Source organism: Fukomys damarensis, unplaced genomic scaffold (genome assembly GCF_012274545.1).
Source record: "Fukomys damarensis isolate Sample0158 unplaced genomic scaffold, DMR_v1.0_HiC HiC_scaffold_35, whole genome shotgun sequence".
In the NCBI taxonomy this organism is placed as follows: Eukaryota; Metazoa; Chordata; class Mammalia; order Rodentia; family Bathyergidae; genus Fukomys; species Fukomys damarensis.
Genome location: NW_022900947.1, coordinates 33,089,872 through 33,106,395, shown reverse-complemented (window position 1 = coordinate 33,106,395; position 16,524 = coordinate 33,089,872). Strand labels below are relative to the sequence as shown.

Genomic DNA, 16,524 nt, shown 5'->3' with positions numbered 1-16,524 from the left:
AAAAAAAAAAAAAAAAAAAAAATTGCCACTTAAGGACTCCTCTGTCATTGCCATGTATTTGTTGGGCAAACATTTGTTGCCCAAACACTGTTTGTTGACTGGTGTGAGGAGGATGAATAATGCACCATGTTTGGCTCCAGGGAGTTCCTATTCTGGTAGGGGGAGACTGATTCATGAACAGGCAGCAAGAAAACCTTCTGGTAAGTGTTTTGCTTGGGGAAGAAGTCCATCCAGGGGATTGTGGGGACACAGAGCAGCTTTACTGACTTTACCATTATAGAATCCTTCAGACACTACATATCAGTCAGCTTTATGGGAGGAGTTGACATTAGCTGGGTAGAAAAGAGAAGAAAAATGGGCCTTTTAGATTCAGTACTGTGGGTGTCCCTAGCCAAGAATAGAGGACTGATTGCTTAATCCAGTTCCATTTAATTTTTGCCAAAAAGTACAATAAGCAGTTTAAAATGTTTTCTTTTCTTCCAGATCTTTTATGTCTTTTATAAAAAGTGTGGTCAGTGGTGCAACGCAGTACCTAATTGAATTCATTACATTGTCCACATATAGTAAGATGACTTAAAATGGTCTTGAGAAACCTAAAATTCATCTGGGAAACTACATTGTAATTGAAGAAATGATTAGATGATTGTAGTGACTTAGATCATTGTGGTGGTTTGTTAATGTAAACCTTGATGTCCTTATTTTATCTAAATAACACAGAAGCATTAAATATATATGCTTAGAGTCTTGAAGAATATATTTTAGATTATTTTTGTCTCAGTTTTATCTAAACTAATATAAACTAGCTTGAAACTAATTTTCGACATCTTTTTATATAACAGGAGGAAATAAACTGGGCACTTATAGGGGAAATATGAGTAAAAATTTAAAATCGATGTCCTAAAAAAAAGAATAGGGCTGGGGATTTAGCTCAGTGGTTTGGTGGCCTGCCTTGCAAGCGCAAGGACCTGAGTTCAATCCCCGGTACCAATCAATCAATCAATCAATAAATAAATAAAATAAAATAAAATAAAATAAAATTGATGTCCTGTTTTTGAAATGCGTCAGTTATGTGGCTATTAAATTATGCCTTTAAAATCTAATAGCAATATTAGATATAGGGATTTAACTTTTTATTTTAAGGGAAACAGTAACATCAACAAAGGTAAGCATGTAGTTTTTATCAGATTTAATATTCTAGAATAGATATAAAATGTGTGTGTGGTCTGGATAATCACATGAAACATTTCCTATTAAAAAAGAAGACTATTTCCTTTTAAGGTTATGAGAAGACAGATGATGTTTCAGAGAAGACCTCACTGGCTGACCAGGAAGAAATAAGGACTATATTCATTAACCAGCCTCAGTTAACAAAATTCTGCAATAACCATGTCAGGTAAGAATTACCAACGATTGTCATGGAGTAACCATCATTGCTGAGTGAAACAGGTCAAAATGAAAATGTTTGTAAGTAGCTTTTGGTTCACTCAGTATTTGCATGCTCCATGGCAATGCCAGGAGGCTGCTTCTCCATATTCCAGCCAATAAAGAAATGTTAATCAGAATCTGGAAGTAGGAAGGAACAGAAAAGCCTAATAACCATACTTTACCAGTTCTGTTTATGGTGTCTGAATGTGAAAGTTGCTCATGGGTAAATGCCATTGTTCTTCTAAACCTAAGAACAGAGCAATGCATTGTTTCGGGTTAGTAAGTTTAACATCTTAACAGAGATTTTTGCAGTTATGCACCAATAACTTTTATTATTTATTTACTTTGCTAAACAGTCTTTAAATACTGGGTTTTGGTGGCTGTAAAATTTAGTATGATGCTGAGGAATGGAGGGTTGTAAGAAAAACTTCACTTCCCTGTCATAGTTTCAGTCCAACAGTTATATAAAAAGCAGCCCCATAGGCTGGGCAGGGTTCTGTGTGCCTAGAATCCCAGCTCTCCAGAGGCTGAGGTAGGAGGATCACCACAAATTCAAGGCCAGCTTGGGCTACATAGTGAGTTCAAGGCCAGCCTGGATAACATAGCAAGACTTTGTCTCAGAAAAAGCATCCTTTTCAGCACTAGACCCTAAGTGGCCCCTGGGACCAAGTGAACACTCGGTGCTCGCCAGTGGCAAAATTTCCAGATCTTAGTTGTACTCATTTAAAATTAATATTTACAACTTCAATTTCTTGAGTTGCATTTCCTTATTTGGGGAGTGTGATAGGTCTCCCCTATAATCTCCCTTCTATTTTATAATCCAGAGGAAGTTCTAGATCGCTCCAAAACAAAAGTGGCCATACCCTTAGTGATAGGGGCAAAATGCAGCCTCCTTGCAAAGTAACTGAGGTGACATGATGATAATTCGAGCAGAATGCCGGAAAATTTCCCATTTCCCTGAAGTTATCCAGAAAGCTATCCCTGTTTTAGTGCCTGGTCCTATTCTAATTGCTGATTGTTTAATATTACTGTGTTGACACTCTGTTTTTTGTAAATTTGCACTTTTTTGTAAGCTATTCCTGGTAATGTTAGGGAAAGAATTGGCTAAAGAAGACAAAAGATAGCATACAGAAAATTCACTCTACTATTTATTTCCTTTCACTTTTTCCTTTAAGTTAATTCTTTGAGATATTACCCCAATTTGAAACAGTGAGCAAATATTCATCATATTATTTTGTATGTGGTTGTTAACAGAATTTTGTCAGTGTGGGTGCTGTTTATAAAGTAAATGAGTTATGCTATTTTTCATTTTTGTTTTTTAGCACTGCAAAATACAACGTAATCACATTCCTCCCAAGATTTCTCTACTCTCAGTTCAGAAGAGCTGCTAATTCATTTTTCCTCTTTATTGCACTGCTTCAGGTAAAATCACATTATAAAATCTCAGTTCAAGGTCAAATGCTCAGATCTTAGTAGATGTTTTTTTTTAGGCCCGTGACTGATCCCCTAAGGTTTACCTAAATACGGAGATAACCTGCCTTTGGTGGACATTTCCCTCTGCTGCTCCAAGTAGCGTGAGAATTATACCTCTTCACACCATTTGATTCATTTCTTTCTAGCTTTTTATAGATGTTCTGTATATTTGATGTGGAAAGTATTATTCATTTCAGGTGGTAAAGGAGGTTGGAACTTTTTTCTAAAACGTTAGTTCAGCTTTGATGCGGTAAAAGTAATGTTCTGAACCTTAGAATGCAAAAGTCACCACTTAAAGAGTTTTAATAAATGTTTTAGAAAAAAAAATATTTTACTAAAAAGAGGCATATGATTATTGTTAAAAAAAAAGCTTAAAAAACAGCGCACAATAAAAAGATAGTTAATACTTCTATTAGTCTCTTATCAGAGACAACCATTAAAATTAGAATGTATATGCCTCTAGTATTTTTCCCCTCTAAGCATTGCTTAGATTTAGATAACAAAAAGAAATTATAGTGTACATATTGTTTTATAATTTGCTTTTTTCATTTGATAATGTGTGGATATTTTCCTAGTTAATCATTGTACTTTAAGGGCTTGGGGAGGTATTTTGTTTTTTATTTTGTTTTTTGCTGTACTGGGGATTTGATGATTATATGATATTGTATAACTATGCTGTTATTACTTAGAGAATTGTCCATTGTAGGTGTTAATCTAGTACATATTCTGTATGCTTATCACGTTGCTAACATGCTTCTCTGGCTACTTATTAGATAAGGCAAGTTATCTTAACACTCAGTGTTAGCCAAGATCATGAAATGAATGAGGCATATTTTAGAAGACACTAAGACTGTGCTGTTTCAGACTTACTGTAAGTTTCCTGGTTCTCATTAGATTTCTCTTGCTGTTTTGTTTTTTCTTCAAATAGCAAATACCTGATGTGTCTCCAACAGGTCGTTATACAACACTGGTTCCTCTCTTATTTATTTTAGCTGTGGCAGCTATCAAAGAGATAATAGAAGATATTGTAAGTATTTAAATTTTTTCATAAATGTGACCGATATATATATATATTGAATATTTTTTCTTAATTTGTGGCACAGGCTGTTTAAAATATTCATTGACTTTAGTGTATGGAATATATTCCTACTACTTAGATTAATTCTTGCTAGATTAATATGTTCCTATCCCTTAAGTTAATTCCTAATAGCTCATTAATGTTCCCTTTTGTTTATAGTGTAATAATAAAAATAATTTGAATGTAATAATGGATATAAAAGAAAACTGTATTAGAACATTATTTTCAAAGTAACCTAAATTAAACAATTTATGTATTTTTCATTTTTAAATGTAAATGCCATAGTTTTCACCATATTAAATACTTTTGATTCATTCTCATCTTACTAGTTCTGAGTTTCCTTTCCATTTATCTTATTTTATTAAAAGAAAGTAACCTCATAGTTGCTATTTTTAGCATTCTGTAGTAGAAAAGAAAATGAGAAGTCAGTTTCCCCTTTCTAAAATAAACCTTCCCCTTCAAATTCCCCTTTACTAAGATAAATGCCCCCAGTATTTTACCTATTTTAACTGGCTTACTTGAGGAAACAGATTTCTGGTAGGGTATTTTTCCACAATCTTCTAAAATACTTCCTTGTCCATTCAAAATAACCTATCAAGCATTAAGATAATCAAATGGCAAGACTGGGAAAGTGCCTGGAAAGGTCCAATTTCTCATTTCACAAATAATATCATTTGTGTAACATTATTTCATTAACCTTTATTAAGAGAAGACACGAGCCATAATATCCCTAGGCCCATTAGAAATGGGGCAATTGAGCATTCAGGTGAGCAGTCTTGCAAATGTGTAAGAGCAGATACACAGTCTGTGTGGGTGCCTGTGTGTAGGGCATCCTTATCCTCTTCAAAGGAAGCGACGTTCTTCAGAAGCCCAAGCTGGGAAATTTAAGAGATTCTCTTTTTCATCTGTGTTGCTCCATGTAAACTTTCCGTCCTTTAATTTATTGGTTGGATTTGGCTGTCTGTAGGAATAGATCTTACTATAATTTTGTCTTTCTTTGCCTTCAAATGTCTACCTTTTCTTTCTTTGTTTAACATAATTTTTATGGAGCACTTGTTATTTACTAGGCATTAGGCTGTTGCTTTTGCTAAAGATTTTCTCACTTAATTCCCTCAATAACTTAGAAAGCTTGTTTGTTAAACTCTGTCGGAAGGTAAATAACGGGGGTTTAAAAGAGACATGTAAGTGTCTGAGAAAATGATGGAATCACAATTCCATCTCATGTAAAGCTCTTTGCTCTCTATCTGTGCAGAGTCATCGACAATAATATCAATATTTTTTCTGCTTCTAGATTCCAGGCATTGTTCCATGTTACTTATGTTTATTAAATCTTATAACAACCCTGTAAGGTATGCTTGATCCCCATTTAGTAGATGAGGCAGAGAAAGCAGAGGGATAAGGTAACTTGTCCAAGTCACATAGCTGATAAATAGGCTTGTTAGATTTCAAGTCAGGGATTTTGGCTCTGGAGCCCTGCTTTATAAGTGTGCTCCTAAACTGCCTCTCCTATTTGTGTGTGTGTGTGTGTGTGTGTGTGTGTGTGTCTGTCTGTCTGTCTGTCTGTCTATCTTTCTGACTGTGTGTTTGCATACACCCATGCATATGTGATTCTATAGTAAAGCTATAAACAGTCTAACAATGGTTTCTAAAACCTCTGTCTTTGAAAATACACAATAAATAAGATTCTATCCAATAATTTTGTTTTGTTTTGTTTTTTGTTTTTTGAGACAGGGTCTCACTATGTAGTTGAGACTGACGTGGAACTCACTGTGTAGCCCAGGCTAGTCTCGAACTCACAGCAATCCTCCTGCCTCAGCCTCCCGAGTGCTGGGATTATAGGCATGCGCTACCACACGTAGCCTTCTATCCAATAATTTTTAAAACACATCTGTTGGCATAATATAACAATTTGGTACTATTAGAAAAAAACTAATCATGCAATCTCTGGAGGGTGTAATAATGCATTGTAAGGTAATTATCATGTCAGATGAATGTGCTTCCCAGTGAAATTAGTGTTAAAAAAAGACTGAAAATTCTCTAAAGAGTTGTTTAATAAGTTTATATCAAACTGTAAGGTGATAAAAGATTTGAAATGTTGCTGTCTGGAAAAGGGGGAAAAAACAATACTTTAGGTAGTTGGACAGAGAGTTACCTATCAGAAATTATAATGAATACATACATTTGTGCAGCTATTCAGCAAAAATGTAGGGAGCACTGCTTAGGAGGCAGGCATTCAGTAGGATATACATTAGACTGCGTTAAACATTTGCTGTGGTAATGATCATGTTCCATTTGTCAGCAGCTTAATACTTAAGTCTTTCGCTTACATTTGTTTTTTACTTACTTGAAGATTCTGCAGGTCCTGAGGGTCGGCAGCAGGCAGTTCCCCTATTCCTGTGGTCCCTAGGGGACACAACCTGAGTCAAGTTTCTGCTCTGTGGCATGTTGGTGGTTATTGGAGCAGGGGGAGAGGGAATGGAGATGTCATTTCTTACTTATTTTAGCCATAAATGTTGCGTATCACATCTGCTTACAGCCAAATATTAGAACTGGCAACATGGAAAATAGGTGTTATCTGAATGTCCCTGAAAGTTAAGAAACTGAATACTGGCAAAAGCTAATAATATCTGCCGCTTGTTCCTCAGTGAATAAAACAGACCTTACAGTCTAGTAAACCTTCCTTCATATACTGTTAAGGAACATCATTTTTAAAAATTTAGAATACAACATGAGAGTTGTCCACAGGTGAGATAGTTAAGACAAATCCACCTGGTGAATTTTAACTCTTCTTACATCTGACAACATAACATACTAGAGTCTCCCATATTTATGTGTAAGTAACAAATGACATGTATACTTACTTGAAAAATACTCTAAACTGATAAACTTTTCTTTTTTAAAAAGCTGTATCCTGGTAAAAGCAAATTTTTATGGTAAAGATCAAAGTTGCTTGTTAAATTGATAGCTGTCAGTAGAAACATTTTCTTTGCTATAAACTTCTTAATTTAAACACTAGTGGACTGTATTCATTATAAAATGAATACTTGTCCAAAGGCTACAGTATGCCAATGATCAAATACTGGGAATGTACTAGTGAGTAAATGTGGCCTTTGTTGGTCTTACAGTCCCATAGAAGAAACAGATATTAATCAAGTGATCATACTGGGCTGTGATGTGAATCAAATGATGCACATGAAGTCCTTAGAACAGCACCTAGTGTATAGTAAAGTAATAAATAAATGTCAACTATATTGTCAACATACAAAGATCCTTTTGGCTAAGTGGCAAATAGGTTAGAAGAATATTGCTTGTAGTTGGTATGAAAAATGAAGCTATGCTAGACTAAGTGATGTGTAGAAATAGTAAAAAGTAGGGAAAGGTATTTGATTCAGATCTAAGAATAGAGTTGATGATACTTGCCTACCATCTGCCATGTACGGTCTTCATTCAGCTCATATTTGATCTCCAGCCACTAGACTGTAAGCTCCACGAGAGCAAGAGCTTTGGACTCTTACTCACTGCTGTACCCTCACAAGTAGTAGCAAGGCCTGCCACAATATAGCAAATATCTATTGAGTAAATGAGGAGGTTGGATAAGAGGGTGATGGAGAAGAAGGTGCAAGGACAACTCTTAAATTCTCGGTTTATGAAAATAAATGGTCTATGGCTCTGTGCCTGAGCCAAGGATAAAGTCTTGGATGTGAAGATCACAGGTCACCTTGTGGATGCAGTTTGAGGTGTGTTTGTGACTGCCAGGGTGAGAGGTCAAGGAAGCAGCCAGATGTGACCATGTCGGGCTCAGATGAGCCTCTTGGCTGGTGTGTAAGAGAATGTAGAGTGAGTGGTGAGCACAGCCAGGGAATCAGTCTTGAGCAGTCTCATCACTGTATAGCAAGGGAGCAGAGGAAACTAGAAGGGTCCCAGGATGCAAGCAAAAAACCTGGACAGTGATGTGATAAGAAATGCCTAGGGAGGAAAGTGTTTCCATAGTGATGAACTCTGATTCCATCACTTTTTCAGGCAAGTTGTATGGCTGCTCTCAGCCTCAGCTTCCTTACCTTTAAGGGGTAACATCTTTCAAAGTTATTTAGAATATTAAATGAAAAAAATCAGCATTGCATATTTTAGTATCCTAAAGTCTTATCGCACTATTTATTTATAACTGTGATATACACTATCACATTTTTTTCTATAGTCTCCATCAAGTATCAGTAATAATAGATAGTTCACAAGCTCTCGGTCATGTTAAATGAATTTTAATTATAAGACAGTGCAGGTACTTGCAGAATAACTTTTTTTTCTCAACAGTTTTAGAAAGAATAATGATCTATTTGTAATACCAAAAAAAAAAAATGCTCTCTTTTTGTAGTCATAAGGCTAGAATCTGAATGAATTGGGAAAGATATTCCCTTGTAAGAATTCTGTGCAGGTGGAAAGCGGTGTTCAGGGTGGTTTTAAGTTACACTAAGATTAAATTTCCTGTTTGAAATGAAATGTTTCATTGATTAGTTTTTGCCTCTTTCAGGTAAAACTCTTAACATCATTTGCTATAGATATGCATTATTTTTCAAGTATCTGTGCCTCTGAAATATGTGTGCCTACTTGAATATATAAATACTGTTATTTTAGACCAAATGTTTTTTATTACTTTCTAATTTTCTCACAACCTTTATTAACAAGGAAAAGGGAGAAAGGAAGAGGGAATTTTTGGAGTTTTGCAATTATAAAATATTCTGTTGAGGCTATAAATTTAACAGAATTTGAAAAATTCACTTAAGATTATTTTTTAGCAAATCATTCTTCTGGAAGCAGTAATGTGCATATTAAAAGTATCTGTCAATACACATTTATTAGTGAGTATTGTATACTGAGAAAGAACCCTAGAGCATGTGGATGTGGTAAGAATCGTTTCAACAGCTCTTATACTGAGGCAATGTGAATGCTCTGCGTTCTGGGCATTGCAGTGGCTAAACATTTGAACAAACTGAGTTCATGATTACTCCATTCCTCTGGGGTGTTGCTGTAACTCAGAGGACAGCTGTCTGTCACTCTACACTTTGCTCTTGGAGAATATTTTCATATCTGTACTGATATTCTTCTAATAACCAAGTTTGTCCTCAGATAGACAACCTAGGTTTTTTTTTTTTTTTTTTTTTTTTTTTTTTTTTTTTTCTTAACCATGGAAAGGTATCCACCATGTGAGTGATTTTCTTAGTGCATGTTTGTGGCACATCATGAATACATTCATTGTGGGTACTTGATGCGTGTCCATGACACACCTCATTTCTTTTTACATCCCCTCCCCGTCTCCCTGTTCATCTCTTAGTCTTTCCCCTTCCCATTTGCCAAAGATCGATCTCCCTGCTTTCTATTTTGTATCTTCTCTTTTGCTCTTTGATTTATTTATGTTTTGGGTTTCTCATATGAGAGAAACCATACAATTTTTTTTTTTCGGTTTTTTGAGACAAGGGTCTCACTATGTAGTTGAGACTGACCTGGAACTCACTATGTAGACCAGGCTGGTTACTTTTATACCGACTTATATTATAGTTGGGTATGCACAGCTGAGTTTCACCTTGAATTTCGTATGATAGGATCTTTAAGCAGAGAATTACTGTCGACATTCTCGTGCACTGTTAGCAGAGTCTCATGTGTTATTCTCAGTGCTGTAAGTTTAGACGGATGCTATGGAAAACCTCTAGTTGAACCTTAGAGGAAGAAGGTCCCCTTGGCCACTCAAATTCTCATCTTTCCCCTGACCTTCTGTTTCTTTATCTTACTCCCTGCCATAAAACCCTGGCTTATGTAACTCTTCCAACTCACCTCTAACTAGGCTTAGATTAACTCACCTGTTCTACATTTAATTTTGTAGGTGCTTTAGGGAGAGATGAGAGTAGGATTTTGTGATTCAGTGGTTGTAAGTGGTGGTGGTGGGTGTTGGGGAGCAGTGAAGCGAACAGGCTGTATAAAAATGGTTGATGTATTTGGTCCTCATCACTGACAGATATCAGCTCACTACTGAATTATAGAGGATGTATGTAGCTTAACGAGATAATTTCATAGGAAGCTAAAAATGCTTCAATACCATAATTAAGTGGAAGTTGTTATAGATAATTCTCCTGGCCCATCTTTTTTTCAGTGAGTTATTTAAGCAGAAAGACTAGATCAGCCTTTCAGTTCATACTGTTCTGGAGCATTAACATTTTACTCATACCTGTACACTGACATACGATGCCACTGAGGATCACAGGCTGGTACTATGAGAAGGGAGTACTGAGTACTGCGTAAAGAGGCCGTGGATAGCACTTCTGGGTATGAACTCCTGTGTCCTGACCCTTCCCATCACAGCGTCCATCCGTTCATAGCATTGACATGGCTGGAAAAGGATTAGGAACCTCGAGAAACACATGAAATGCAATTCCCTTCTATTAGGGGTGTGCTTTTGTGAATACCATTCACCTTTTCACTGTTGTTCTTTTTGCTTTTAAACTTTAGAAACGACATAAAGCTGATAACGCAGTGAACAAGAAACAGACACAAGGTAGGAATTTTACATCTCATTTCTCATATTTATCAAGCTATATTCATAGCAGTGTCTATGGATCTCTTCAATTAAATATAACTCAATTGAGAATATTGTGTTCTCTTAAATTTTTGTTCCATGATAAGTTGTTTCTTGCTTTGAAGCATTTCTTAGTGTGACTTAAATTCAAATTAGAGACATTTATTGGTGATAGTATTTCTGAAAGGTGACGTTTTAATATATAAAAATGCCTCATAGCATTGCACTCCAAATTACTGTCCATAAAATCTGAAGTTGTTTTGACAGTGTTAAAAACTATAAAATGTGTATATTTTGTGATCTACAGCTATTACCCTAAGAAGGATATATAGAAAATAATCAGATGTGTTACTTTGTTGAAAAACATTTTGGGAGTAGTTTAAGTTACATTATGTACACAGATGAAATATTTCCTTGAAGAAAAGGAAATGATTAAAACAGATCAGCTTCAGGAAGTAGCATGACTCTTTTTTTAAATTTTTTGTTTTAGCATGACTCTTGGTATGGGTCTCGTTTTGACACATCCTAAACCAAAATGACCCTCAACACAAGCACTAAGGCCTTTATGTCACCAGATTTTTAAAAAATAATTAGAAACTTGGAAAAATGACTCTTTGTCTCATCCTGAGCTTGTGCCCTGTGAGAGTCATTTCTTTCTGAAGTTCTCTGATATGTTGAGGATCAACAGCATCTGCCTGCCTTATCTAGTAATCTAAAACAGTATTTTTATGCTCTTGTTATTTTTATTAGGCCCTGTTAAAATGCTGTGCTTTTTTCCCCTCACCACTTAAAGGCCGTATCTACTCATTTTTTATATATTTGAAGAAATCAGGTTTATTAACCCAAAATTTGAGGCATTTTTATTATAGGGATATATAAAAACAAATGGGAATTTTTAACTTTGAAGAGCTTATAGTCTGTTTATTGAGCTAAGTAGAGAAGAAAAAAAGTTATAAGGACAAATAGGAGATGATTTCCATGTAAGATTAAGGATTAGGCTACATCATCTCAGTAGCTCATTAGATTTTTGTGGCAAATGCTGTAAAAGGTCAAAAGTAGAGAGTACTGTGAAATATCTGGTGTCAGATCTTGAATTTGGGGAGTACTGTGAATAAGCAGAGAGGTGTGGAGAAGATATTTTGTGCATGGATTGCATGGGAAAGGCAGGAAAAAAGGGTGTCCTAAGCAGAGAGGAAAAGACTTACTTTGTGCATCTATGGGTCGAGTGCCCTTTCTAGGAAAGAGGATCTTATCAGAGGAAACAAGCATGTGGCCAAAGAGGCAGATTGGGCCTTAAATGCCAAGCCACAGAGATTCCAGCTTTTCTTGTATGTACTCAGTAGCTTCTGAAGATTTATAAACCAAAAAAAGAGACAGAATGAACATCTACGTTCAGGAAAGACAGCAAAACGAATCAGAGTAGGGGGCTACCAGCCGTCTGGAGGTAGAGCTTCTCAGGGGCTTAGGTCTGAAGGGACAATTATAGGAATTGAGATGGAGGAAAATCCAGATGTTTCAAGTATTTTGGCAAAATGTGGTTTTTGCTTTTGTTGCCATATTGTTCAGAATATTAACAGCTTTTGAAACAGACAGTTATAAACATTTTTCTCATCTGTGATGTTTCTTATAGCAGAGGGCCTATCTTCAGTGTCAGTTGTTAATTTTCAGGTCTTGGTCTAAGAAGTCAATGTAGAAAAATTGAAGAATGGTTGTCGTGGCTTTTACAATTTTAAGCTGTTGCTCCTGGTTCAGAAAGGACTCTAATTTTCTGGGTGCTCACTTCTGTAAATGTTCCCATTAGAGAAAGTGTTCTTTCTTTGTCATTCTTGGCTCATTAGTCCCTTTTATAGACTAACGAGATCAGCTCTACATCTGGAAATAGGGAATAAGCAAGTGAGAGAAGACTTCAAAACTAGTGTGTATTTTTCTAAGTCATTTCAAAAACAAAATATCAGGGCTGTGGATTTAGCTCAGTGATACCATGCCTGCCAGAAGCGCAAGGTCCTGAGTTCGATCCCCAGTATCGAAAGAAAGAGAGAGGGAGGGAGGAACATCAGGACTCAGCTATACAAATCATTTTGGTTAATAGAATACTTAGAAGTTCCATATTCTTGTTTAATAGCTTTTAGGTTGATACTTGAACTTGTTTTCTAGAAATTTGTATCACTTTTCTTTGCCTACTTTGAGGAACTGGTAGTTTTCTTGGTTTGGTAGTTAATAGATAATAATAAAAGTGTTGGACTAGAAATCTGTTTGCTGTCAAATAGCTCAGATTACTTAACATGAAAGCCACCTGTTGTCATCTGACCAGAATCAAATTCAGTTTGCTTTCCTGAACTGAGTCTGTGGTGGGTGTTTAGGAGTAGGTAAGAGGATATTTATGACAGGTAATCAAGTTTTGAAAGAGATTTAAACTTAAATTTTCATTTTCTAAATGTTTACCAAGACCACATAGTATGCAAGAGGACATTTCCTCCTCAGATTCAAATATTAACCGTTCTTTATTCTTACAGAAAGGAATGTTTTCTCTCTTTATTTTTGCATCAGGGCACAAGAGACTTTTTCCCTCCCTTTCTGTCATTCCTGAGTGTCTTCAGAAATATAAATTTACAATTTATTTCCAACGTTTTTAATTAATTGTACACCAGTATTTATCTGGCACCTCATTTTACCTGTTAAGTTGTGGAGTTTGTGGACCCAACCTCTGAACTTTACAAATAGTCTCTCCACTTGAGTTTATCCTCAACACCTTTTAAAGAAGAGCCACTTCCTGTCCCAGAGATATACAAGTTGGTTAAGTAAATGGTTCAGTGATCTGACGAGTGCAAAACTGTGGATTATTTTCCAAGCACCTCATTGCAGAGGAGAAGGGTGAAGTCCAAATTGGTGCTTAGAAGTTAGGAGAATGAGTGAGCCTTGACAACTTGTGGCCTCCTCTTCCCACAGAATCATGCTCGTTTTTTGTGGGTACCTGGTACGTTTGTGTGCTGGTTTATGTATAGTAGGCAGGAACATAGTGAAGCCAGGGCCAGCTTCTCACTCATCTTTGTGTTTCGGGAGCTCTCAGCTCAAGGACCTGACTTAGAGATGCTGTGCGCCTATGTTGCAAACCTCTCAGAGAGAGGCCTGAATATAGATAATGAAGGAAAAAGACTAGATAGGCAAGGAGGTCCCCTGAAAATTCATCTGGAATGAAGACAAGGGTGAAGAGTGGTATTTTTCTGACAGCCTGTCCCAGACTATTCACAAGCACTGATGAAACACTAAGGTGATAGAAGTTCTCACCACTTCATTATCTTCTCTGTCAGTCATTACTTGGTTACTTTTTTGCCCTTGATTTGCCTCCTGTGAAGAGTACTGTGTGCACTTATCACTTCTATGATTCAGAGCCCTTTAGTACTGTCAGATTTGCAGTTCTCTGGTTTCCTTACATCTAAACTTTTACCTTCAAGATATGCATGACTCAGGCCTGTAATCCCAGCAGTCTGGGAGACTGAGGCAAGAAGATTACAAATTCAAACGCAGCCTGGGCAACCTAGTGGCTTAGTGAGACCTTGCCTCAATTTTTTAAAAGGGATAGGGATGTAACTTAATGTGAAGGCCATGAGTTCAATCCACAGTACTTAAAATAAACTTACTTTTACTTTCTTTGATATTTCCTCCCTCAGTATCCTCAGTTTTTGACATGTCTTCTACACACACACACACACACACACACACACACACACACACACACACAGCAGTCTCAGTGTTTTCCCTGAACTGAGTTATTTTACCAAATGTGTCTCTACCCTTTGTAAATTATACATTTTCAGTTGTCACCATAATATGTAAATAGCAGCCTGTCCCATTATGAATTTGTGAAAGTTGAAGTAGTTCTCTTTTTAAATTGTGCAACCATGTGTTCACTTACTTGAAGTGCTAGGTGAGTTAGCATGCCAGGCTTTCATGAGAAATGACTACAATTAAAACCTTGTTTTAGCATGACAGTCAGAATACTAATATTGTATTAGAGTAAGCCTTTGTTTAATAAAGCAGTATTGTTCTGTTATTTAATTTTTTAGAGAGACACGTTGCAAAAAAACAATAACAAGTATAGTCACCCGCATCTTTCACTTCCTCCCTAGAGCTACATGGGCCTTCTCTGGCAGTCACCGGTGGCCACTATCATAGTTATTTGCCTGCAAGGCGTTTGGTGGCTTTTCTCCTGCTGGAAGCCATTTCACCTTTAATTGAAATACCCTTGTGAAAAAGCTGTTGCTGTGATGGCGGTGGGAGTCAAGGTGTTTGAAGCTGCTCAGCTTGAAATGACCTCCTAAGAGGACTGAGTCGGTCTAGTTCAGTCATGTCAGTGTTGTACACAGAGGTATCTCATGCTAAGAGATACGTAACACCACTCTCCTGATGAAACAGAGTGCTGTCTTTTGTCTCCTGTGGGTCGCTCCACAGGTGAACCATCTAGTGGGTCTGAACCTGTGTTTACTCTGTGACATGTACATCAGCCTACCCATAAATAGTTCTCAAAGTGTATTGTTTTCTTGACCGAAGGGCCTAAATTTAAGCACATATATCACCTAAGCAATTTCAGACATCTACAAGATGGTTAACATTTTCAAATTATCACTGGTATTTTAGAATTATATAAATTGAACTGGTTAGATATATCCAACAATTGCTCTGGAAAAAAATAGGTATTTATTTGTGGAGAAATATGGCCCCTGATTATGTTTCATTTGTTCTATAAATACAAGTTCCACATGGAGGAGCAAAACCCACTGAGGAAATTTAGAAACAAAGTGAGAGAGGAATGATCTCAGGGGTTGGCTTTTGACCTTGTTCTTGGCTTCCTTTCCTGTATGTGCATACCTTACTTTATGTTCAATGTTTTAATTTTAAAAAGGTATTCCATTTTCACAGCACTTCCCCCCATCTGGTTTTGCCAAACCCAAATAATTGTGTGTCCATATTTCCTGGGAAAAACAGGTGTGATTCTAAGTCAGAACATTTGTTATACCATTTCAGGGAGTCTTTACTGAATGTCTTCCTGTGTAAGACCTTATGCAGAATCTGCAGAAAGAAACAAGTCTTTGTTCCTGCCCTACAGGAAATTATAATATGAGAGGGAAGATGAGATACAGAATAACACAGACGTACAAGATAAAGTAGTAAGCACCAAATGAAAAGGAAGGTTTCAGATATCATCCCCTTCCTCTCGTCTGCTATTCCTATCTCCACAAAATCTGTTTCTCTATTTCCCATCATCTATATGACATCAACAGCTCTGTGAGGCAGGGACAGGACAAGGCACAGAGAGAAACTGATTTTGATTGAATAGGAAGGGAGACTATGACCAGGTGAAGGAGAAGGGAGCTATGCCGTGGACAGACTTAGCTGGACGTGGAAGGATAGGAAACCCTCTCAAACACCCTGTGTTGCCAAATTAAAGGGGACCAGGACTGAATTCAGCATTTAAGAAGTAGCAGTCCTTACCAGTTTTTAACTAGAGCCCAGTCAACTGGAGGGTGGTTGAGGAACTGTGAAACTCAGGTCAGGAACTGCGGAATGATTGATTGGTCATAAAATTCCTCAGTTAAGTGAAGGAGAAGATGAATGATTCATGACTCTGAGTAGGGGGGAGGAAGCGTTTTGACAATAGGAGATTGCTAACCTCATGCACACTATCACCTCCCATATACTTTTTATAAGTCCCTGGCTCTCAGACTTGATTGTGACTCAGAATCCTCTGAACGGCTCGTTAAAACTACTGAGAGTTAGGAGTCACCCGAGAGCAATGATGGCTAACCTTTTAGAGCTTTCAATGATAACAAACAGCCACCTGTGGCATGAGTGCTATAGGTTCACCACCCCTACCCTAGAGTTTCTGGAGGCCTCGGATAGGGCCCCAGAATTTCATTTTTAAGATATGCTCAGTGAGGCTAGTACTCTTACTAAAACACCACACTTTAAGGACCATTGTTAAAAGTTG

At 36.8% G+C, this 16,524-nt stretch overlaps 1 protein-coding gene across 1 annotated transcript in view; it reads left to right on the top strand.

Moving 5' to 3' along the window:
* The window catches only part of Atp8a1 (ATPase phospholipid transporting 8A1), a 222,484-nt gene that overhangs the window by 38,779 nt on the left and 167,181 nt on the right, over nucleotides 1–16,524 (top strand). Inside the window, exons 4-7 of the mRNA XM_010625163.1 lie at nucleotides 1,281–1,393; nucleotides 2,748–2,847; nucleotides 3,827–3,925; nucleotides 10,472–10,517. Of these exons, the coding sequence (XP_010623465.1) occupies nucleotides 1,281–1,393; nucleotides 2,748–2,847; nucleotides 3,827–3,925; nucleotides 10,472–10,517 (358 nt within the window). The remainder of the gene's footprint in view (nucleotides 1–1,280; nucleotides 1,394–2,747; nucleotides 2,848–3,826; nucleotides 3,926–10,471; nucleotides 10,518–16,524) is intronic.